Genomic DNA, 25,288 nt, shown 5'->3' on the forward strand with positions numbered 1-25,288 from the left:
ATCAGGAGACATTCAGTCAGTGTTCTGGCTGCCTATCTAATTAAACAAAAATTACAGCACAGACAAGGACAGAAGGACTACCTCTAACTATAATCTGACTATAGTCAGAGAGAGGAAAATAATGGAGTTTGGAAGAAAACAGAACAGGGATCTTGAAATGTAAATTAAAGTAACAGCACCCCTTCTGCCACCAAAAAAAAAAAAAATGTAAAAAAAATCCCCACAAAAAACTAGAACCATACCTCTAGCCTTTATACTATTTCCAGAAACTGAGGCTCAAGAACTTCTAATCTCAATTGTGGTGACATAAAATAGATTTCAGGAAACCAGTCTCAAATCATTAAGAGTTCTGCAAGTTGTAAGCCTCCAGTTCATTCATCCATCACTGATCTTGTATTCTCCAAGCGTAAAACTTCTAACTGGGTCACACCTGGCCATGCTAGGATCAATTTTCAAATGGAACAAAAATACACTTAAATAATCCAATGTTAAACAAAAAATCAAGACACTGTAGAGAGAGACTAATGCCATAAAGTCATTTGTTAATGAGCAAGAGGCATACTGACTTCTTATAATGTTTCACAGAAGATGTCATTTTTTCTACACTATTTTCTTACTGTGGAAAAATCCAAAGCATTGCAAGCTGGAACGAGACAGCAAAAGCATTACTCCATAAATCTCCTTCTGGGCTGCTATACCTAACATCATCCTTAAAAGGTAAAGTAACACGAGCACAGTAAACCCGGTAAACGCATCCTGAGCAACCTGGGATGCTGGAGCGCAGAGAGGCAGCACGCTCCCCAGTGCTCCTGTGGCTCTTTACCATGCAAGCTGCAGCCAGGAGTCCCAGGCGTTCCTGCTAATTCTCAGGACTTATATATCACCCTGAAGCATTAGATTTCTTTTATCATTTTAACGAAGACGCCCATGTACAGCTGCCGAAAAGCATTCCTTTGTTTCACTTCCCCTTCAGCTCTTTAGGTAGCTAGCAACATGGCAAAAAACAACTGTCAGTAGAAAGTAACTTTCATATTTTTGCTTTAGCATTTGACATCATGGTGTTTACTGTCAGTGCTAGTTTCCCTGAGACAAACTGTTTTCTCCGGTTGCAAGGAGAGAAGCTTTCACTCTGCAGAACAGGAGAGGAAGCTTTTTTCTTTTCAAGTAGGAAGCTAATTACAAAAATTGATGACTTGCTGAAGCTTCCTTTTTTTATTTTTTTTTTTTTTAATAATTCATGTCAAATCCAATTTCTTAAGACACTTCTAAGATTTCCATAATCAAGTTATCCAGGTCCTTTCCAACCTCTGAAAAACATCATGCCCTTAAAAATTAAGAGTCTCTTGCACTCTGAAGGATCCTCTCTACAAATGCTCTAGATAGGTAATAGCATTTCATTTCAGTCTCAAAGGCATTAAACCCCACACAACAAATGAACCTTTTATTCTGCAATATGCACATCAATATTCCTTAATAAAATCAACAATTTTTTGCTAAAAAAATGTTCATCAACTTTATTTTATGGCTTAAACAATCTCAGGATTTTTGATGACAATTTAAAACTTCATTTACTGAACAGTATTTGTAAAGCAAATGTAAGAATTTGGTCAGAAGTAATTCAGTTATAAAATGTATTGCTTAAAATCTGTGTATTATGCAGTTAAAAAGTCTTTGTGTGTATAGTCTGAGAATCTAAAAAAATTCCTAGAACTGAGGGGAAGGTGAATATACCAGACGGGCTTCTCTCCCTCCTCCCATGCACACAGATTTAATGATCTTAAAATCTCTGTTAGGCTTACTAAAGCACCAGAGGCAGTACTTTTAGGCCCCAAAGAGAGAGTGACTTCTTGAAGGAATACATCCGAGTTTTCAGTGGGATAGCAGCAAGGCTGAAGAATCTACCTCTGATTTAAACCAAGCATATTAATCTACTTGTCTATGTAGGCGTTTCAGTTTACAATAGGAAGTTAAAGCACTCGCTGAGATCTTCAAAAGCACCCAGGTRATATAAGGCACTGACCTCTATTTTCAAAAGTAAATAAACTCTCACACATGCATAGTCTAAAACAAAGAATAGCTGGCAAAGAACTCATGCAGGGTCTCTTATTGCACTGTTTGAAACAATTAATGTGTTTGTATAATCTGATTGTTAAAACTACAATTTTCATGAGAATGGAGATTTCACCAGAGATGCCAGGGAAGTCCTCCGACATGCTACGTAACCTATGATGTCCTAGAGAGCTTTTTCCAGTTTCAGATTTGCAGATAAAGGAGATGTTTTCAAATCTGGACTTCAGCGAAAGTCTAAGGCTTCTTCTAACCATAAAAACATTTCTGTTACTATTAATCTTCCATTCATTTAAAGGGGCCCCCATTCCCCTCCATCAAGAAGACTGAAGATGACAAATATAAAATGGACTGGAGTGTAAACAAAACCCTTTTAATCTTTTCTATGCAAGAATTAACAAGCAGGTATGTTATGCTAATTCTTTTCCTTCACAATTAATACGCTGAGAAAGCCACTGTACAGATAACATTAAAACAACTGTTAGGCTYGTACTCAATTACCCCGAAAAGCTGCCATCTGCCTTCTGCAGAAAGGTAGGCTATGTGAGTCAAAGAAAACAAACTGCCCAAGTCCTACTGGAATAAAATCCAGAACAYACATATATATGTAAGAATACTATAGGCTATGTAAACACAAAAAATAAAAAAGCAGCAAACATTACTATTTCACTTGCATTGTCCTAGAAGGATGAACTGAACATAAGCCATTCATGGTTCTCCACCTTCGGATAGCAYACACATAGCAACCAAGACTAAATCTTCCTTTTGGGATGCTCTAGAGGCTGTGTTATTCCCCTCCCYGCCCCAGTCCCTTTCCCAGCCRTATTGCACCAAGGCTGCRGCAGCATCCCACAACCCCTCTGCCYTTTTGCAATGCCCAGAGAAGCAGTAAGGTCCTACTTTCTTATGACGTTAGGTTCTTATCTCCCCGGACTCACAATTGTGATCAGAGTGGTTAAAGCTTTATTTTGTGCTTTCAAGCACTGCTGCAACCCATGTTGAAGCCTTCTTCTTAAGCAGATCTGTTATAATATTTAAAATTTTTAACCTCATTTCATGTATCAACTAAAAGTACTTAGAAACCCTGCAGCATTGCTCTTAACATATAACAATATAAAAATAAACCTGACTACATAAACCAATCACTTCTTACTCCCCAAGATAAAGATCAAATCACGATGCAAAGTTATAAATTTTAAAGATAAAAAAAACCTTTCCATTTTGAAAAACTAAAGCATTTGTTAAATTTAACATGTTTTCCACTCACCCATATCCCTCTTTAAAATGCAAAGGGAGGAGGGAGGGAAGAAAAAGAAAGGCTGACCAGAAATCACAAGTACCTTAAATRCTGTTTTCCAACAGCCATGATAAATATTTTAGAAACCACTTTAGCAGAAAGGAGGACTAATATATAAACATCAGTAATAAGGTAAAATTTGCAGTCTATCATTGGCAATAAATAGCAGGACTGGGAGAACAGAGAGATATGTTACAGTACCCAAGTATATACACCACTTTTCTTCTTGCTATTTTACCATAAAGCTTTTTGTACAGCCCTGTTATCCACACCCCAGTCTCCAAACATCTTAAGCTTTATTCATGCCTCTGCACCATTTTACAATAATATTTTACTTTAAAAGTGTCTCCTGTAAGATGCAGTCATTTTTAAAAAAGAAAAGATGTAAAAAGTCTCAGTTTAAGTCATACTACTGTATCACCAGCTGTGGGGAGAGAGAAAGGAGTAATTATTTCAAAAAATTCTCCTGAATCACAGCACTTTGTGACAATTTAATACTACTGCATGAAACTGTTTAGTCAAAAAAATACATAAYTAATGCCTAATTTTTGTATGATAGTATGCTGAAGGAGGTATAAAGCTATATTAAGTCCTATAGTCAACAGCTGTGGTTTTGAGCCACAGTCTGCAGACCTGTGGATTGACAAAAAAAAAAAAAAAAAAAAAATCAACAAAAATGTAGTTAAGAAAAGTAGCACTGCTGTCAGTAAATGTCAATTGGTATCTGTCCCACCAGAAAGCTTTACAGAGCTCACAAATTGAAAAAGGCTGAACTCTCCAAGTTACCTTAGTGCTAACTGCCATGCTCTGGTTAGGCTTACTCTGCAGCTCGAGCAGGATGGTGGCTGCTGCGTTGCTCCTAGTCCAACCTGCCTGCAGGCCTTCACACAAGCAGGCATCGAGCCGCGAGGCGTGCAACTGCTGCAGCAGCATTAGCCCCAGCTTCCCTAATCCCTGCACAACTCTTGCACCYTAGACGATATTTTGAGCACAGCAAACACAGGATGTAGCAGTGCTCCCTGCATGGCCTACCCTTGAAGCACCATGGGATTCACCGAGCAAATATGGCTAAAGATCCTGCTGCAGAAGTGAGAATTTCACTGACTTTTCACCTTTGCTCCAGGCAACAAAGAACAGCTTTGGAAAAGAATGCAGGAAGGAAACTTCTGAACACTGCTGAAAAAGCAATTTAACATTTGTAAAATGATCTGAGAAGATGGAAGGCATTGCACAGAACAACAACAACAAAAAACAGACGGACGGTGCTACTAATTTAAAGAGAACCACAACTACAGATTGTTTTCACATTCTATGTTTTGGGGTTTTGTGTTTTTTTAACCCCTTTACAGATAAAAGAAAATAGATGCATTCAGACAGATGTATGCTAAGGACAGTGGAGAACATTGCAATGAATAGCTCGACACCTTTCATAACACACTAGAAAATTTAATCTTGCAATTCTTAGGCAAAACTTAATAACTTACACAACAATGTCCCTTCTAAAAAGGCATCCAAACCTTTATTCACAAATTTTTAATGATGAAGCAGTCACACATATTCATAGACATTTTCAATAAATAAGTGCAAAAAAGTCTAAAATATAGTCTGTGCTTAAAAAAGTTAATCTCCAAGGTACAGCCTTAATGTCATTTCTTTAAATGTCATATGTTAGCTTTCATTACATTATGTTCTATCATACTTTATTCTGATATTGTGCTGCTTCCATTAACTCTTGTCGTAAAGGCCAAGCTGCGCTCTTGAATGGATACAGGGCTGCATGCCCGTGGTAGCAAGGTACATTCACTGAGTAAAGAGGGACAGTATGGCCTTACAGAATACTCTCTTATGCAGACATATTGAATTACCTAAGAAAAGCTGGCTACGAGAAGCTTAAGACACTTTTAGTTGAAATCCAAGAGGAAGAACAATTATTCACAAAGAGCTGCAACAAACAGAAAACAAGCTAGGTATTCAGGAGACAAAGTGGAGTTTAAAGGAATTACCACTGATTGGATCACCTCCACCCGTATCTAGATTTAACTACTCCTACATTAGCAACATCAGAAGCCAATGCCTGTGCATGCTCTTACTGCTGTAGTGCACAGCTCAGCAGAGGAACTTACTCTTCCAGCACATTCAGTTCTAGAGTAAAAGCTTGAATCCTCCAGGAGAAACACAGATTGCATTAAACAAATTTATTCTCCTATTTCAATCCTGATTTCACTGTTTCCTTTCTGGAATTACGTACAAAGCATTCAATTTGACCTCTTCTTACAGAAGCTTCAGTCACATTTCCGCACCTAAGATGAGCTATATTTTATTCATTCTAGGGCTTCACCCACTGTGTTATAGACCTGCTCGCCTCCCACTTCAAAATACTCCATCCAAGAGCACCAAATACCTGGCATCTGACTCTGTCAGTATTTGATAGTCTATTTGTGACTTCTAGGACTAGTAAATCCAATTAGCCTTCAGCAAATGACACTAGGAAATAAATGTTATTGCAGTCATTAATTCCTAAATGACTCCCCCACGCTTTATACTTCTGCAAGCCTGCAATGCTGAGATGGGCCCCAATTACCACTAAGCAGCAGGTTTCAAGAAAGGTGGAAAGGTAATACGAAAGCAGCCTTTAGATCCCTACAGCAAAAGACAACATTTCTTTCTAGACACTGGAACATCCTTACATCCTTTCTGGTTTATAACCAGAGAGAAGAAGAATGCAAGCAGTATTTAGAGGTGGGCCTCTCTAGATAGAAAATCTCTTCCATCATTGCATGTGACTTCACTAGACTAGACAGGCTGAAGACTCCCTCCAAAACCTGTGTCCTAAAGTGAATAACTGCTAATGAACTTTATAAAAAGCTACCAAGTGAAAAGGCTTGGCAACCAAAATGCAAAGTAGAAACCTGCAGCAGAAGTTTTTTTTTWWAAAAAAAAACACAGAGGGAAAGAGAGAGAGAGAGCAYGCACACAAGAGAGCGTGTGACTTCTCATTTTGGTAGGAAATTATCAATGTCCAAYTATGTTTTCCATTTGTTGAGAAGAAAAATGACATTGAAACCAGAGATCAAAAGTGCTTTGTCACAACCTGTTTGGAAAAAAGATCCCTGAAACTATGGAAGGCCTGTGTGGAATCTTCCTTCTGTACACAGACACAGAAGCCAGTTAAACAGACCCTTTGGCTTCAGAAGAGGAACAGATCACTGTGTAGCAAGGAATGATTTGTGCTCATGAAAGCAACGGAGCAGAAGCTCTTGGGAGACGCCTGCTGCCCACAGAGAGAACTTGTTTAATTTGTAAATTACGTTAAATTGCAGCCAAAACATGCTTCAGATAAAACAGAATGGAGCAGAGTAATTTCTAAACAAGAAGCTACTTAAGTTAATGATATAATGACTGGTAGTATCAGTAACCCAGTTTTTGAATTAACAGTTTTAAGCACATTCTACCAACCTGCTTTTCAGGATCAGTTAAAAGATTGACACCAACTCAAAGAAGTAGACAGACATATTTGTTTAAGTAGTGCTGCCTTCAGGAGGCCTGGCACAAGCACTGTGTATTTAATTTTTAATTAACCCTCAATCCCGCAAATATAAATTTTTCATTCTATTCGTAAACTTCATCTAAGTTCAGACAAATAAACCTAAGTACACCCACAGAAAGGTTCATTAAGCAACAGCTGAACACTTCAGAAGTCATAACTGACTTAAAAACAAAAAAACCTCAGGATCTTAAACACAAACAAAATGGAACTAAACACACCCAAAAAAAAATCACTCTCCTGTGATAAGCCTCTGTAGAGGCTATGAATGGTGCATATGCTGTTTCCACCCAGAAGTTGGTAACAGGTCTAAAGAAATGTAATTTTCCCTGATGTACTCTGTTTCTTAGCATTAAGGGGACTTCTCTTTCATCTGCATAAAGTTCATGTAACATCCCGTTCAGCAGCTCTATGATATCCCTTCTTCCCTAAGAAATACCAAAGGTTAAAAAGCATTTAAATGAGCTTCCAAGGAACGTATTGAACTAGTCATCTGTGAGTTGCTAGGGTAGCTGCTGTGAGGAGGTGGCAAGGAAAAGCAGCACTGAGACTTTAAACAAGCAACACCATAACAAGATGAGACAGAAACATGACTCCTGGCAGTAACAGATTCTTTTGGCTCCTGCTTTCTACAGCTTCATCTGGTAGGAGTCATTTCTCACCAGTCCATAGCACTTTCCATGCTCTCCCAGAGACCTCTCAGCAGAGCATTCCCCAGTTTTGGAACCATTTATTCAGTTTATAAACTTCAAAAAGTAAAATTGAAGCTATTAAAGAAATTATATAAAAAAAGTTATATTACTGTCTGATGTACGTCCAAGAGATCTGCGATGTTTCCTTCTTTTCTTTTCARGAGAAATTTCATTCTGTCACTATTATTGTGCTAGAAAGTTTTATTCTCTCCATTTTTGGACTTTTCAACCTCCATTTAGTTAGCAATCGAGTCAGTTAATGACAGCAATAGCACGCACATTTTGTGGAAATAAAAGACATCAACCTGAAGGCTGTAAAAGTGACAGAGGAAGATACTGTACCTGAACAGAATGAAACCAAGCGACTCAACAGCTGCCCGCCTCACATCATCATTCACATCACTCACCTACAAAGGGGAAAACAGGACATTCAGAGTACAGTTGAAACATTTGACTGGAACATTTTCAGCCAGCTGTCCAGGAACACAAATTAATCAGGAAGACAAGATTATGCTGAAAGGAAATTAATGATCTTGTTCAACCTTAGCCAAAACAGACCAACTCATATTCAAATACCATGACTGCAAGCCTATCAAAAAGCAGACAACTGCCATCTTTTACAGCTTATGTTGGTTTTCTTCCAACCTGTTATTATGTAAGTTATACACTGCAAATCCATTATTAATTTTATTGATTTATTAGTATCAGTTTATAACAATTTTCTTTTTCATGATACCAGGGTTAATATTTTCTTCCTGAAAGTCTTAATGTCAGCAGACCCTGTTTTTTCTACTCACAATTTTAAGGAAAGCTCTCATCTCTACCATCTCTGCTTTGAATCAGAACACTAACACTGAACACATGAAGCAAGTCACACAAAGTGATGTGCTTACTCTCTCGCAACACAAACTTCTTGTGCTGTGCTCCTGAAGCCCACGGTACTTACAGCCACATGCAGCAGACGTCTGATAGCCTTGTTGTTCCCTGAGCCACAGTATGCCATGGCAACAGTGTACATGCCTGAACGACGGAGAATTGGATCCTGGAAGAGAAAGCATCAAGTATCAATATTTAATCTTTATCCAGAAAAGTATTCAGTAACTCCAACTTTAAATCTGCTCCACTCTTGAGCTTGGAAGCTGCAATTAGGCAGTCTCAAAGTTCTATTGTTTCCTTGTGATTATTAAGGAAAAGTAACAGGACAATCACCAAAGCAGGGGTGTTATCTGGTAATTTCAGATGAACAGGAAGCTGCTATGCTCTAGGCTGCCGAAGAGATTATAAAGTAGAACTGTCACTTGGTGTTTCTCAGTGTCTGCTACTGACTGCTGTTAGAGGCCTGAGAACGATCCAACTATAGTGAGCTTCATCTGTTTTTAACCACTACACCCTGGTCCGCTCCTTGTTGCTGCTCACGGAGTTACAGAGACTGAATATCAGGCCAAGCTAATAAAACAATGTTGTTGCTGTTGTCAGGATAAAACAATCTGTGAAATGGTCCCACTTCAGATCCACATAAGAACTTCCCTGATGAAAACAGCCAGTCCACCTTAGCTGGAGATTTCAGAAAATGACAGGAAGGACACCTCTGTAACAAATGGGCCTGGCATTAAAGACAGTCAAACTCACCTTATCTCTGCAGAGACTCTCTATGAGAGCATCTGCCTCCTCCATCCTTCCGTACATTACCAGAGCAATCCCAACAGCAAGGCCCCGCAAAATCTTTTCATGTTGGGTTTCCTGTGCGTAGCCAACCATGTCCTCAATAGCCTGAGCATTTTTAGATCCCAGCATAACCAATCCCAATGCCAGACCAGCTGCCTCACCTGCATAGCACAGAAAGGCAAAAAACAAATTCAACTCCAAGTAGTAGTAAATATTATATCCAGAGAATCATGCAAAACATAGGCTAACAGATCACCTCTGGACACTGCCATGCCCAGGAGTGTGCCAATTATTCCAGGGCAAGTGTACTTAAAATGTCAAACCATCAGTCAAAACTTAGTATTCTTCCCTACCAAGTTCAAATTTCTCTTTCTTGAGCCAACAGCTGCTTAGATCATTTTCCTGTGAATCCCAGCCCACGCAGCAGAAACCCCCACAAGTGTCTCCAAGTCTGCACCTCTCAGCCAGACAAGGCACATGGCTCTGGAGGAGAAATCAACCAGGCTAAACAAAAGGTATGTGACAAAAAATAGCAGAGCAACATAAAAAAAATGCTTTAAGACCCATCATTTCTTACCAGAGGTTGGCATAGTGCCAGAACCCAATCCTGACAGGACCTCCAACTATTATGGCAACATAACTGAAGAACCATTGCAGGTCAGAAAAAGGTCAATTGACAAAATGCATCCTCGATAACCTAGAAGTGATCTATACTAAACCTAGAAAAAAGGTCAGATGACCGATAAGGTTTCAGATGATTATTTACTTTAAAAGCAGAACATTTACCTGTCACTGCATCATCCTGGTAGAGATTTGTTTTTAGCAAATCATACACATCTTGACGTGCTGTCCCCATGGCAGCCAGACCCAAACCTAGGCTGCCACCATGTCGGACAATCTAGAGAGAAGCACATGCGTGTTTAGAGATCTTTCCATCAACATAAAGCTGCAAACTCTTAGCCCCAAACTTAACAATCTGTTGACCTGCTAGAAAAAAAACACTTTTACTTTCTCAGGCAGTTACTCTCCGATCGGAGAGGCAAAAGCTAGAGCAGAAAAGGTAGTTCAAAGGCCCATAAACAAGGAGTGTCAGAAGCTTTCCACACAGTATAAGAGACTTCCTAAAACACCTTTAAGCTCTTTTTCCCCCACAGAGCGATTTATGTAGCAGCACAAAACTGTGCAATGGGTAAAAAACGCTGCTCAGTAATAGCACCTGAATTGAAAGTTAAATCAGTACCCACTTACACAGTCTACATCCCTGTTGTGCTCTAGCAACGGATATGGGAAACACAGTACATTTGTTAAAAAAAAAAAAAAAAAAGGAGTCAGATACATCCATAGAAATTTTGAAGATGTCATCTGAAATTCACAAAAGAGAAGGAGGGAATACTGGGAAAATACTAATCAAGAAGCTATTTCAGACTTAAAGGGATACTTCCTGTACATGTCTGAGTACCAACTGGTGAAGAACTACTTTCCCAAGATGAATTTAACCTACTGTGCAGCACAAGATTTCACTGACATTGCTTTCATAATTAAGTTGTAAGCAAAAACAGTGTTTGAATGCTGCAGGTTTACCAGCAAAACAAAACATAGGTAGTAAGAAAAATGAAGCTAGATTCACTGTCAAATACATAAGAACATCCTCTAAATCTTACTGAACTGTTAGAAAGAGGTTGTTAAAACCAGACGTAATATTTAAGACTCACAGGAGGCTAAGTGTCACACTACTGCTATGGCCTTGGTTGCTTATTACCCCCACTTCTTAGCCAGCTAGCACCCTCCTAGGTACTCCCAGCAAAACCCTGGTTCATCACTGAACCCAGTACATACGTCATTACTGGCATTCTTCAGCTGGTTCAGCAAATAGTCAATGATGTCCCCACCATGGTTAGCATGAATGAGACCCAAAGCATAGAGGCCTCCACCTTCCTGGTAGGCTGACCCTGGGGAGGTGTCCTTGGGTAGATATGTTGCCATTAGCTGTAGCGCTTCTTTCTCATGACCCTGTATGTCCAGTGTCCAGCAAGAAGGGAAGATAAAAGGAAGTGAAAGGTGAAAAAACAATGGATACAAATGCTTTGTTGTAATTAAGCAAGTCAGGAAAAAACACATTATAGCCATCACTTTCTACATCAGGCCTCCACAACACCTTATGCTCAGTGTTTCAGTGCTGCATGGTCAGCAAAGAACCCTTCTTAACGTTTTTTTTCCCCCAGTACATGACTATGTGCGAGTCACTTGGTCACTGATGTAAAGCAAGAAAAAATGTAGCTTATGTCCAAATTTGTCATTTGCTGCAGTACTTTAAAGAGACTACACACACAAGCAATTACAAAGACTTCCTGCTATTTTACAGCAGCTTTAAATATACCTTGCCTATGAATTAATTTGAAAGCAAATGACTGYTGCTGTCAAAAATTTCTGAAATTTAATAGTGAGGAGTTTGGTACTGTTACACAGCCAGAAAATACACTCACAAAATATTTATCTGCAATTATTAATAGCTAGAAGCCACCAACCCTTTGCAACTTGCAAAGAAAAGGAAACATAGCTGTCAGTTAGGGTTGGATAAAAGGTATACAAATCCATCCAGCAAGAATCATTTCCCACTCAGCAGCCTTCATAGATATTCACCAGAGTAAAGGCATAGCTGGGATGCATCAGCTAAGTTGTATGCAACACTCATTTGTAAGCTCTTGAGTTTTGATTAGTTGCAGTTGAAGGCTCTCTTCTTGAGCCATTTTCTGATCACCTTTTTGACCATCACTACAATGTGCATTAAACTTTGCAGATACCAGATGAAACAGACTTGATATAGACTGTGCTTTAGCACAAGGACACAAACTATTTTTACAGTTGTGCTCTGTAACAGATTAGGTTAACTGGAGTGCAGGTGCTATTCATAATCCCTGCCTCAATGTTTCCAGTGCTGTCAAGTCAAAAATTTATATTGAACAGAGGAGAAGGAATGCATCATTACCTTGTGTATGACACCCAAGCTGGCAGTAGCAGTAAACTTAGCCCAGTTAGTGGCCCTGGCCAGCCACTCCAAGTTGTCTCTGGAAAACAAAGAAAGAACTTAACTAAAGTTTTCAGTACAGCCCATCCCTCCCCCCTTGCAAGCAACATTGCACAGCACAAAGGACTACTTTAAAAACAGAAAATAGATACAAAGGCAAAAATGCTCAACCCCCTTTCAACTTTATACCTCTCTACCCTTCAGCAGCCCTGATTTTGGGCTGGTAGTACTCAAGTTGCTAGATATCAGAGATCTCATTGAAGGATAGAAAATGATTGCTAACTATGCAGCCTATCAGCTCTCTTTTGAGTTCTGCAGGAGAAACTTAAGAGCACTGGGCCCCTTCATGAACTCCCTTGTAAATTCTGTCCCAGCCTTTCACTTCTGAGAGCCAGTAAGCAACAGGCACTGTCAGTCTCTACCAGAAAAGATGCACCATCATCTCAGAAGTTCTCCAACTGGCAAGAGACGAGAACAAAAAAATCCAGATATCCCCTCTCCAAACTGCTCACATGGTTAGCATTCAAATAAAACCAATTTATGAGGCTAGAGGACAAGAAACAACTCCAGCCTCTTCCCTTTGACCTCTACATTAGTTTTCAGATCTTTTGCTCATTGTTCTCTAACCCCGTAGGAGTTCTGCAAACACCCATTTGAAAACATCAAGCTAAGAAGGGCAATATTGTTGTTCAAACATCTCTAAATGACATTGGAGCTTCCTTGTAATAGATTTACCTAAGGAACTGGTCACTGGTTGTACCACAATGCATAAAGGAGTTTGCTATAACCGTTGCTGTATGACACACGGAGTTCCTCACTGCATCCTGAAAGAACAAAACCAATCAGTATCACCAGCCAGCAACAGACAAGCCCCAGGTTGCTTAATCTCCTCACCAGTACACTAGAAAATGGGTTGTAATTAGCTTTGATATAACCAGCAATTTCCCTCTAATCGGAGTTAATGGCTTGTTAATACATTCTAATACATCTTCAATCCATCTTTCCAGTGCAAACTGAACATTTGTGTAAGTTTTGGTCAGAGGCACCATTACTTCAGTTGCAGCTTAGCTGGAGAACTCCTTTCTGGTTCCCAGAACTGAGCAGAGCATGCACTGCCAACCACCTCTTCAAGCTACCCCAGCAATGTTCTGCAAAATCAGTCCCAATTTCCAACACACTTAAAACAAACAAACAAACAAACAAACAAACAAACAAATAAAAAGGCCTTCTGCAAAGATGAACCCACCGACAGCTACCCCCTACTATTTTTGCTGATACCATGCATCACATTTCACGTAAAAAAAAATTCCCTGTAGTTTACCGTAATTGTTTGGCTTAAAAGAGGGAGAATTAAAGATTTAGCACACAGGGCTACCCAAGAGCATGCCCAAGCTGCGGAGCTATGTCTAATTTACCTGTAAGTTTTCACTTWCTGTCAAGTTTTAAACGTTAATTTATTGTGACCAAAATGCAGATTTTGGTCCTCAAGACTCAAGGATGCTGTGCTAAGACATAAAATGATGTCCTAAAATGAAAGCGATGAGGTTAATACAAACACGATGACTCAGACAACCACTTTCACAAAGACTCTTACCTTTGTGTTTTTGAGGATCATGAGGTCTGTGTTGTTGTTTCGTATTAAAAACTGCAGATGTAACTCAATGGCCATTTCCCCACTTAAAATTTTAATCATTTTTGAGATCTGGTCCTTAGGCTCTGGATTCTTCACATGTAAACAAAGAGACAAAAAAGCATGATAACCCAGCAAAAACTCTCCTAAGATACAGTTCTTGATAATCACTCTGGTATGTTTGCATCACATTCCAAAATCTGACAGGTTTGGGGACTAAAGGACATTGCTTCTCCCTTTGCTGCACAAGCCCAAATCTCCCAGGTAAGTCCCTTTATGCACAACAGCACAAATAGGAGAAGAGAATCTTTAAGAAGAAACATATCCTTTACTGAAAGCAAAAAGATACAAGTGACATCTGATATTCAGCAGGATGCTATGTTTAGTCTTACAGATAAGATGAGTCTCCTGCAAGAGGCAACCAGTTTTATAAATATGAACCTCTTGTTTCCTTGGAAGTCTTACAAAGAGGACTACACAGCCACAACACTTCGCATGACCATGCTGACCTGAGGCATCTTCTTATGAGCTAACAGCTTCAGAACAGTGGCTAGTAGAACTAGGAATCTCTAATGTGCTCCTCTTTCAGAGCTCTTTGAGAAAGCTTCCATCTTTCCTGCCACAGAGCAGTTTCCACAGTTTAAGTCTCAGCTCAGGTGTCTTCTGAATAGGGTGAAAATAACTATTTTTATTGGCATTAATTTAAAAAGACCAGTCAAGCAGGACCAGTTTAGTCCTTAAGCTCATCTTCTTAATTCTTTCCTTGTGGCTAGCATTCGGAATTGGGAGAAAGCTCAGGAATGTTTCTGGTCACAAAGATCATTTTATGTGTTTGTTTCTTGGCACTTCCAGCAATGCCAATGCACCAAAAATTAATTCAAAACATCCTGACCCCAACAAAAGCACTGTTGCTCTACAGGTTGCTTGATGTGGCAGGAAACTTTATCCCTTTGTTTTCCTTGCAGAACATAACTTCAAGCAAACATTTCTGTTGCCTACAATTAAGTAAAATTAAAATCTTKTAAAGCAATCTATAAGAATTGCTCAAAAATTCCCAGATCTAGTTGCACACATATACCCTAGGGAAAAAGCAAACACCTTTGGCTTGGGTTTTATTTCCCTCTCTGGTAGCATTTCTTTTCCTCAACACTAGAAGCATCAGAATTGCTTTAGCTACTCTGTATGTTGAAATGCAATTGTATGTGCATGTTGGAAGYGAACCCACTTTCTCTGATGCTTAGTAAAAGAAATTAAAATGATTTTAACTAGGTGGGAATACAACCACCATGCAAGCCAGAAACTACACCTTCCTCCTTCATGGAAAAGAAACTTAATTATTTCAGCATCCCCTCCAGCCATGCCTGGAGAATAGCAYTAGCTTTTTCCCTCAGAACTACAGCTGGATTTCATAAGGAAAAAAATAATCAAGCTGATTCAGTGGCTAAGGGTCTCAGTAGCAGTCAAATTTCAAGCTCCTTCTTTTGTGGTGAATTACTTATTTTAACATCAATAAAAAGCAAACAAGGCAGATCCTTCTGTTTTGCCCCCTTTTTCTGGGCTCAGTGATACCTGTTGAAATCTACCCACTTCCCACYCTCCTCTAATTTTCTGTGTGAGAGCTGCTGGACTTTTAGAAGGTCAGTTATTTGGTCCTCAGAGATTAGGACCAAATACCTTGCCTTCAAGCAAGAAAGAAGTGGAACCCCGTTTCTCATGAGTTGATCCCATCCTAACCCTGGAGATTCAAGCAGACTGCGTAAGATCTAAGCAAGGCACATTTTGGTAACGGCACTCACAATTTCTGCGGACTTCCCCACAGAAGTGCTTCCTGGTTTCTCTTCTGCTTCCATAGCATCACTGAAATAAAATGAAAACGGAAAATGTAACCCAGTTCACTCATAACTAACTAAGCACTGTAATTGTGGCTGAACACTGTTCAAAAAGAGTAGCCTGTACTTGCTTACTGATTGCAAGCAACTTTGACAGTACAAGGGCTGACTGTTTAGACGTCCCTGATGAAGAACAAACTCCTCCATAAATCAGTTTTCCAGGCACTGGAAACAAAAGGCACTGGGAAACAAAGACCAGAAAAACTCCACCTCTAGATAGAGGGGTGAAACAGAGAAGCTTGCAGGGAATGAAGGAGCAGAAAGAGACAGAAAAACAGGGTCAAACTAGGCAGCAAAGAATTATATCCTCACTCAAAAGCCTTTATCTCACCRCTGTTAGGATGAATGCTAGAATGCTGAAATGGAAACCAACGATATTAAGCTGTTGTTTGCACCTTGTCCTAATGTTTCACAGGCTCATTTATAAACTATTTTGTGCCTTCGCTTTTATTTCACTAATACAGGAGAGAGGAGAATGCTTGCTTTTGAATCAGTAATCCAGGAAGAGAAGAGAAAAAGCATTTATAAAGAGTTCCTCAGAGCGGCGTAATTCCTTACTTACATTTAGCCAGCCTCGATCAAGGTGGCATTCCCCACTACACACTATCAAAGAGGGTGCACAGGCCAGGCTGCATACAGACATGACAGCTCTGAAGAGTAAAGAGCAATGGGAGCACAAACTTCTTCCACAGTGCCCTTACGTTAGGCATGAGCCTTAGCCTGGACTGGCCAACCCTCTAAAAACACAGGTTTAAAAACARAACTATCTATGCCAATTACTTACAGCAGTCAAGAGAAGAGAAAGTGATGGAACGSTTAATGCCAGCTTTAGATACGGTTTTCTTAACAGGGTCTTCCTGCAGCTAAGACCCAGTGATGCAGAGCACTGAAGCTCTAAATGTCAAGCTTTTAACAAAACTCAGACTGAATTGGAACCCTCTGCTGAAGGGACAAAGGGCTCTGTAACTTTACAGCATTGTCTCTGAGCTCTCCCTTCCGCAGGTAGCATACCACAGCTATGATGTCAAATCAAACCRGCACATAGCTGCAGTGAGCAGCTTGTTTAAACTCGCTCCTTCCTTAGCTCTCCTAGTTGCTGTGAAGAGCACACAACATTAGAGTGTTTCCGAGCTACTCACGCTATGGCTTAATGAGCTACTACCCATTAGCTGAGCCACAGTAACTGTATGACTGCACCACACCTGCCTCTACTGCAAAGAAAAATGCATTCYTCTAAACAATAGTGGATTCTGAGAACATACAATTTTGCCCTAAGTAAATAGCACCTCTTGTCTACTAGCCTGGCTTAAATGAAGGGAAGCAACTCGATTGCTTGCAACAGGGTGTTCATACACAGAACAGGCAGCTCCATCAGAGCRGGACTGTAACTGAACAATTAGGCCTCTTCTCAGGCCAGTGTTCCCACCTGTCTTTCTCTGATCCAGGGATAGTACCAGTGTTAGTGGATCCAGGCACAGAGGCAATAGGAGTTCCCACAGTGCGGAGATTCTGGATCACAGAAGACAAGAACTGCTGGCTAGCACTTTCATACAGATCAAAGCAAATTTGATAGGCCATAAGAAGGTTGTCTTCCTTCACCAGCTTTTCCAAGATGTCGCTCACAGCCTGTGGGTCATCCAGGAATATCAGGCACTGAGGGGGCAGAGGGAAGAAAAAAAAGGAAAACAAAAACAAAACACAAACAGACATTAGATACCTCAGAATGAAAAAGCAATAACACCTGATGCCACACTCCATTTCTCCATTCCCTTGTCTCCTGCTCCCATAGAACATTAATTCACAGAAAGCAGAGAGGGWAAGAAAAGAAAAAGTCTCTCTCATTCATAGAAGATACCAAGAATCTTCAAAGAGTTTTCACAGGTCACTTTAAAATGAGATTAAATATTAAAAATTYAAGACCCTTGCAGTCTTTGAAAGCATTTCTGTATTTCTCTCTCTATAAATTGACCAAGTGTGTAGTAATTCCCTCTCTTTTCCATGCTAATCTCCCTTCATTATACMTTTGGAACATGCAACCGGGAAAAGATATTTCATTTAACTGAATGAAAATCAGACATTGCTTTCTCGATCAAGTTTTAAATAGCACACTGAGAAGTTTACCTGGCACACATTGATGAAGTCTGGTTTCTCCAGATTCATGTAGATTTTAACTAGAACTCTCAAGACTTTATTACGGAACTGCTTATTTTGCATCAAAGACATACAGAGCTTCAAGCTGTAAGCTAGCATCCCAGGAACATCATTCTGAAATTAAATTAAAATATATTAAGTCTAAGTTTTGACTGACAGATGATATTCAGTAATTAAAATAAAGCTACCTCACTTCCATTTAATCAGGCAGAGCAAAAGATACGCATATATATTCACTTTTTTACTTTCTCTCTTCAGAAAATCTCACAGGCAGGTGTATTGTGGCTTAAAGAAAAAAGAAAGTCTACCAAAAAAGTGCAGGGTCAATATTCAATCAAGTAGTCAAATCTTCAATTTAGACCCAAAACATGAAAAAGGTTCATTTAAAAATCCAGTACCTGTTTCCCTCGTGCCTTCACTTTTCCTGTTAGAATAACCATCTTGAATGCAGTGAAATTCACTGCATTAACATAAAATGTCAACAAAATGAACCATGAATCAAAAGTAGATCCCCAACACACCTATTTCCTGCTAGAGACAGAAACAAATCTGAYCACTAGGCTTGGAAAAGGTAATTTGAAATAAGGAATTTCTAATGGGGAAAAAAAACAACAGTAAAAGCAGAGGATAACAAACAGAACAGAGGATGCAAGATGGTAGCTTTATAATAACTACTCTGATAATAAAGAAATAGGAGACATCCAGGAATCCTGGAGAACTTAACTGAAAAGTGGTAAAGTTTGAAGGATTTAAACTATGAGGTCATGCATTTTGGGATACTGCAGTGCAACAAGATAACACACCTGCTAAACTGCTGCAAGCATCTACAGGCATGCTCCTACTACAGTTTAATGGTAATATGACTTTTCTTAAACTTTCAGTGAAATAGAACAAATTGCACTACCTTGCTATTAAGGCAGCTTAGACTGCACATAGTCACATTTACTGAAAGTTAGAGCAGCCCATCCAACTAACGGAGGGCTTGGGGGGCGGGTTGTTTTTTTTTTTACCTTCCGTAACTGGATCATTTATCTAGCCCTAAGGACCCCTTCCCACACTAAACTAGAGTAGATGACAGACACAACAAAATAAAACAACTGTATTTACATAAGGTCAGATCTAAGTAGTCTACCTAGCCCAGTATTATATCTCTGCTAGTAGTCAACATAGGATACCTAAAGAACAGGGCATGCAGCCAGGCTTCTTCAGAATATTCTCCTAGCAACTTGCAGCTCAAGGATTTATTAAAGCTAGGAATCTCTTTGTACTTGATAGCCCTCAGCGGTTTTGCCTTCCATGAACAAACTGTATGCCTCCCCCCACCYCCTTTTTTGAACTGTATAGTTAAATACTGCCCACCTCAAATTTCATCTTTTATTTGCCCATACACAACAGAGAGTTTCAGAGCAAYATGGATCTCCCACTTCACTTTCTGATCTACACTGGGAAGAGACTAGCTAGACTAGCACCTCCTGTCTCTGGCACCTACCGATTCAAGGATGGTTTTCTCAAAGATATCCAGCCTGCGTGTCTCTAGAGCAATGCCAATGGCCTGCTTGTACTTGTGGTCATCCAAGCATCGCTGGAACATTTTGTTCACAATTCCTTCTAGTCTTTCATCAACAGGTTTCTTCTCCCCTTCTGGCAGCTCTGCATTCTCCACACACTGCTTGGTATAGTGGTCGATACATTTTGCTGAAAAGACATTAAAAATACAGAAAAAAAAATCAACTTCTGAGATGTTCACAGTTTTTACACAGGTTGCAAAAGTTGCAGAGACCAACGAGGAACAAAAATAAGCAGTCATTGCATAAAGTATTTAGATGACTATGCATGCATGCCAAATCAACAGTTTAATCCCCTACGTCTTGCCATACTCATACTGAAGCCACCTGAGATTCCTACCTACCTAGACACTTACATCTCTCTCAGGAATTATCTCATTTTAAAACAGTTGTCCAGATTTTCTACTTAAAATTAAACCATAGCAAAAATTTATTCTGAAATTATGGTAAATCAGTGCTCTTCATATGTTTCACATGAAGGGACTATTGTATGTACACATGTATTCTACCAGCACATACAGCATATATGAAACTGCAGAAAGGTGGGGCACAAGAATTGTTTGTGTAGTTAAAGATATAAATAATAGTAGAAGATAAATATATTATCCCCTAACAAACTCTGATTTTAGTGCCAGAAACAAACAGATATTTTCAAAATAGAATCAGGAGCACAATCTTTGTTTAAATGGCAGGATATTTTAAATAAATGAGAAAACCAAGTAGTAGACTTATAATATATTACTTCCCAGATCTACTGGGAATCTGAGATCAGATGCACTGAAAGCACCAGTTGGGGAGACCGAGGGTCAGCCCGAGTCCATCATTAAAGGGCAAGCAATATCAGATGAGACTTCTAAAAAAAAGTATTTGACTTATATACGCATTGTTAAGGGGGAGATAAAGAATAGTGTTCCAGTCCCTCCCTCAGTTAGCCATGCAGCTACTCTTGTTAACTGATTATTTTCAGGGCTAGGCTGACATTGGCAATGACATTAGTGTACAGATGAGAGAAGGAACAACACACAAGCAAAGCAATTTCAGTTGCTATTAGAAACTCACAATGGAAAAAGGGTTAAGAATAGGAGAGGTTTGCCAGAAGTCCTAAGTCAGTTCTATTACAGAACCTAAAGCATGGGGAAACAAAGCAACATTCAACTGGAAAAAAGCAGTTGCAGTATCAGTTTAGATAAATACAAAGAGGAAGAGGAATTTGGAGAAAAGTAGCTAAAGCAATGGAAATTTCAAAGTTACAGTAATTTTGACAATATGAGAGTTTTTATTTTGCAGTAACTGTTATTTACCAATGATCGTCTCCACGTATTCCGAGTTGTCATTGACATTGAAGAGGTCACCTGCTCCCAGGGCATAATTCAGGGATTCTTCAAAAGCTCCCAGGTGGTAGAACACTTTGGAAGCAACTAAAGCAGCAAACTGTCGGCTCCGAAAACCCTCATCTTCATAGAGAACTTCACTGAAAAGGAGAAAGAGAAGAACATCAACTCTGTGCGCTCAGTTCTCTTTAAAGCCACAGGACAGCTTGATTCAACTTACATCTTTGGGACTACAACCTAAATTAGTGCTTTCTGGAAAACATGGAGCATCACACAATTAAAACAATTTCTACTTTACAACTATTTCTACTTCATATCTCATGTTCTTTTTAAGCAGCAATCTCTGCAAGAGTAAAGTGTCTTTTCTTACATTTTGTCCACTGACTCGGAGATTTCTGCCCAGAAGTCATTGACAACGGCATTCAGCTTGTGAAGAGCAAACTCCTACAGAAAATAATAAAAAGTTGTTTTACATAAAAAGCTGCATTTATTAGCTTTTCCTATTAAAAATGAGACCACCCAGGGCTAAACACTGTCCCTCTTAAAGAGCAAATTCTACTTGAAAAGGTCTTCGCAAGCATTCAGTACTCTTTGCAACCCCCTGCAAAAAAGGAAAGGTCGTTTAACAGATAAGACAAAGAGCCCTTCCCACAGTCTCTCTCTCACGACTGACTGGCTAAAACGCCTGAGAGTTGAGATTCCTTAAAATATGGTCTTCASAGTCTTTGTGGCAACCTTTGTGTAGCACACAAGAACTCTTTGGCCTATGGTCTGCACTAGCCAATATGATTTAACAACTTGCACGTAGCACTTTAGCAGAYGTGACTACAATCATCCACATGCAACCAGTTCAGAACAAACGCAGGCTCATTCAGATCTACCCTCATCAACATCTGCTTTCAAGCAAAATGGAAGTAGGGAACTACAGATACTACAAGATGTATCTACCCCTCCTAAAACACACTATGTTAACTGTGGTCAAATGACTAGCAAGCATCAGCAGCACACTGCCACTTTGGGGCCATGGTATGGTCCTATGGATTCACATACTTTGTGAACTGTAAAGTTCCCAYTGTTGTTTTCTTCTCCTGCCAGTAATGTGTTTTTAAGTGAAAACCATAACTTTGATTATTTTGTTTTACATATCTAAATATGCTAAAAACTTGAGATTATTTTGGCTTTTAATTTTACAGTCAAAATGTAGCCTCTGGAATACGTGCAAGTAACAAAGCCCTACTACCATCAGAGAACTRGGAGCTTTAGGACACAGGTATCTCAGCACACGAAGCTCCAGTTTGACCCATGTTCAAAATAAGAACATTTTCCATCTGTTATCAAGTTACTTAAACCTTTCCTTTCACCATTCAGGCTGGATGGGATTTGAGGTCAACCTGTTGCTGYCCAACCATTATAACTGTTAAGATCCATCCATTTCTGGTTTTAAACTCTCAACATAGTGCCTTTCCTGTTATTTTCTCCCAGATGTAATCAGAAGCACTGAGCTTACCTTGAGCTGTGGCTCTTCTTCATCCAGAAGAGAGATAATTCCAGCTGCAAAACAAGATCATTATCTATTTTTGATTGTCTCTGTTTTAGAAGAAAACACGCRATTCAGTCCAGAAACAACAGAGCACGGAAGAAGGTTGTTTCTACAATGCTAGTTTAAAATTTTCAGTATTAAAAATCAAAGATCAGATCCAAGCTTGTATTAAAAATGAACATAAAACAACTGAGAGGTTACAACAGTGAAGGTGCACTCTTTACAAAAAATGTTCCTTCTCAGAGAAAAATGTATTAGACATGAACTCAAAAAAACTGTTTTTTACTTCCAGCTCCATCACTAGTCTGCAGGCTATTTTATGGCAAATCACTTCTTCCCCCAGGAGAAAAGAAAATTGTATCAAAGCATCCTAACTTCTTTTCATACCAACGAGACAGGTTCCATATCTCCCAGTTTTACCCAGACTTCTAACACTGTCCCAGCAACATTGATACAAACAGCTGAAGAAACATGGTCTAACTGAAATAAACTGAAGGGGGTCGCCCACAATTATTTGGAAAGCTCTATTTGAAGAAGKGTTGTAAAGGGTTCGTTGATAAACCGAAAGGATGCAACTGAAAAGGGGGGAAGAGAATCTGCCCAAAGTCCAATCCAATTCGTTATACAGATCTACGAACTTTTTTAATCTGCAGAAGACATCAAACTGGAAGGGCCATTCTAAGAGATCTTGACAAATTGGGGTGAGAAGTGTATGTGTGGAGGGAGAGTCTGTAAAAAGAAACAAAACCACCTCTTCTCCTCCAACACACATACACGATAAAATTCAAAAAGGAAGGGCACAGTGTGAAACTAAAATGTATAAATATAGAAAGGAATCTTAGAGATACAGTGGATTAGGATGAAACGTGGTCATAATATCACGCAGCTGCAGTGGGAGGCAGAGACCCAAACTTCACGCTGAGATGCGTGTGTGTTTTCCCTGGCATGTACATGAAGCAATCCCTCTCTCTGGCACTGATAACCCTTAGCCAGACTGCTGGGCACCGCATTTTAGAGACAGTTAGCAAACCAGAGTGTCCAGAGCASAGCAAAAAGAATGATGAGATTTAGCAATCAGGGCTTATAAAGGCTGACTGGAGGGTATGTAACTGTTTATTCTAGTGAAACTTGAGAGAACTAGAGTTCATATATGTATAGGGAAGTTACCAGGAGAAAGAATAACCTGACCACCACGGTAGATATGAACAGCCACAGTAGTAACAGGCTTGATTTGAAGYGTCAAAGACTGAGGTTTGATGATAGAAGTTTTCTGACAGGAAGGTCAAGTTAATCATTCTGCCTGAGGATGTTGTGGAAGCTCCATTACCAGAGATTTTTGAAAACAATGTTAGACCTGCATCTGTCAGAAACAACCAAAGAAGCACTGAAGTAAACCTTAGGTAGGGGAAGTAGACTCAGTAACTGCACCATGCTCTTTCCAACTGTTACCTGCAACTATACTCCAAATTTATGGGTTTTACAAGCTCCTGCTTATAAATTAATTAGATTTATCTAACCTACCAGGAAGAAGAAATCTCAGTCTAACACCCTGCTCCTTTTTAAAATGGATTTCTCATTATCTTCTGTTAAAATAATGCTTAAGAAAAAGTGTTTAAAAAGAGAAAGTCACTTGTTGACCACTGTATTATTTCTCTTACAAAGCCACAATCATAGTCGAACACCAACTTCCATTCTGAGTAGTTCTGGAAATACTTTTCATGTTTTTCTCATATTGTGAAGCTCTCAGTAGAGTTCATCCAGAGACAGTGTTTACCCCTCCCATCCCTCATACAATTCCTTAGCCTGGACTCTTTACACCAGCTTTTCCTCTGCAACACACCTGCATTTCTAACGTCCTTCACAGCTCAAGTCAGTAGCTTCCCCCTTTCTCTCTGCAGTGCCTCCTGATTCCTTCTGCCTGCTGCTTTTATCTTTCTTTAGTATTAGTAGCCCTAAACACTTCAATCCTTCAGTTTCCAGTGGCGGTACAGGAACAGCCCGTGCTTATTAGGGGACTGGCTCTCACCAGGCTCCCACAACTGGGGGATGCTCCCACAGAGCCCGGCCCAGGGCCGCGCCAGGAAGGGTCCGCAGGGAGCTGCTCCGGCRCCATCCCCCGGGGCGAAGCTCCGTGCCCCGGCCCGGCGGCGAGCCCGGCTCAGCCGGTTCYGCGACACGGGCCGGCACCGGGCAGCCCCGCTCCTGCCTCCTGCCCCCGGCTCAAACCGCCAGTCGGAGTGAGCGGCTCAGCGGCGGGTGAGGTGCGGCCGCCGCCGCGGAGGGCTGCGGCCGGCGCCCCGCGGCCTGCCGCGGTGCCCAGTCACGGCCCTGACTCAGCGAAAGGCCGGCGGGCAGCGCGGCGCCGCTCACTCACCGGCCGAGGTGATCATGGTGCCGGCCGACCCGCGGGAGGAGCTACGGTCGGGTCGGGTCGGGTCGGGACCGGCCCGCTCCGGCCCGCTGCGCTGCCGCCGCTGCCGCTGCCGCTGCCTGGGGTCCGCACCGCAGCGCGCCGCCGCCGCCCGGCCCGGAAGTGGCGCGAAGGGCCCCTTCCGGCGGGGCCCCGCGCCTCGCGGGGAGGGTGCCCGGTGCGATCGCCTGCTCAGAAAGACGCCGCGGGGAGGGGGGAGCCCGGAACAGCCGGGGGCGGCTCGGGGAGCGCCGAGATGCGCCGGGGGCGGCGGGGCCTCGCGGGCCGCCAAAGCGTTCAGGCAGCGCGGCGGCAGCCCGCCCCTCCCCCCACAAGGGGCACGGGGGGGCCCTCACGGCCCCCCCCCCCGGCACCTCCTGTGGGCCTCGCTCCCCCCGGCGCCTCGCTCCCCCTCGGGCACCCCAACACCCCCCCCCCRGCGCCTCGGTTCCTTCGTGTTTCTACYAAATCAGGAAAAAAAA

At 40.8% G+C, this 25,288-nt stretch overlaps 1 protein-coding gene across 1 annotated transcript in view; it reads right to left on the reverse strand.

Moving 5' to 3' along the window:
• Window positions 1-24,939, reverse strand: part of PSMD1 (proteasome 26S subunit, non-ATPase 1) — an 80,980-nt gene extending 56,041 nt beyond the window's left edge. The window contains exons 1-16 of the mRNA XM_085325177.1: window positions 24,771-24,939; window positions 22,364-22,407; window positions 21,227-21,300; window positions 20,827-20,996; window positions 19,450-19,655; window positions 17,931-18,074; window positions 17,236-17,462; window positions 15,717-15,777; window positions 13,885-14,013; window positions 13,026-13,114; window positions 12,252-12,330; window positions 11,102-11,275; window positions 10,052-10,163; window positions 9,230-9,426; window positions 8,547-8,642; window positions 7,943-8,007 (exon numbers count right to left, since the gene is read on the reverse strand). Coding sequence (XP_085181303.1) covers window positions 7,943-8,007; window positions 8,547-8,642; window positions 9,230-9,426; window positions 10,052-10,163; window positions 11,102-11,275; window positions 12,252-12,330; window positions 13,026-13,114; window positions 13,885-14,013; window positions 15,717-15,777; window positions 17,236-17,462; window positions 17,931-18,074; window positions 19,450-19,655; window positions 20,827-20,996; window positions 21,227-21,300; window positions 22,364-22,407; window positions 24,771-24,786 — 1,883 coding nt within the window. The 5' untranslated portion in view covers window positions 24,787-24,939. The remainder of the gene's footprint in view (window positions 1-7,942; window positions 8,008-8,546; window positions 8,643-9,229; window positions 9,427-10,051; window positions 10,164-11,101; window positions 11,276-12,251; window positions 12,331-13,025; window positions 13,115-13,884; window positions 14,014-15,716; window positions 15,778-17,235; window positions 17,463-17,930; window positions 18,075-19,449; window positions 19,656-20,826; window positions 20,997-21,226; window positions 21,301-22,363; window positions 22,408-24,770) is intronic.
• Window positions 24,940-25,288: the final 349 nt, after the last annotated feature.

The sequence above is a fragment of the Rhea americana genome, unplaced genomic scaffold (genome assembly GCF_003343005.1).
Source record: "Rhea americana isolate MKP2758 unplaced genomic scaffold, rheAme1 scaffold_96, whole genome shotgun sequence".
NCBI classification, from domain to species: Eukaryota; Metazoa; Chordata; class Aves; order Rheiformes; family Rheidae; genus Rhea; species Rhea americana.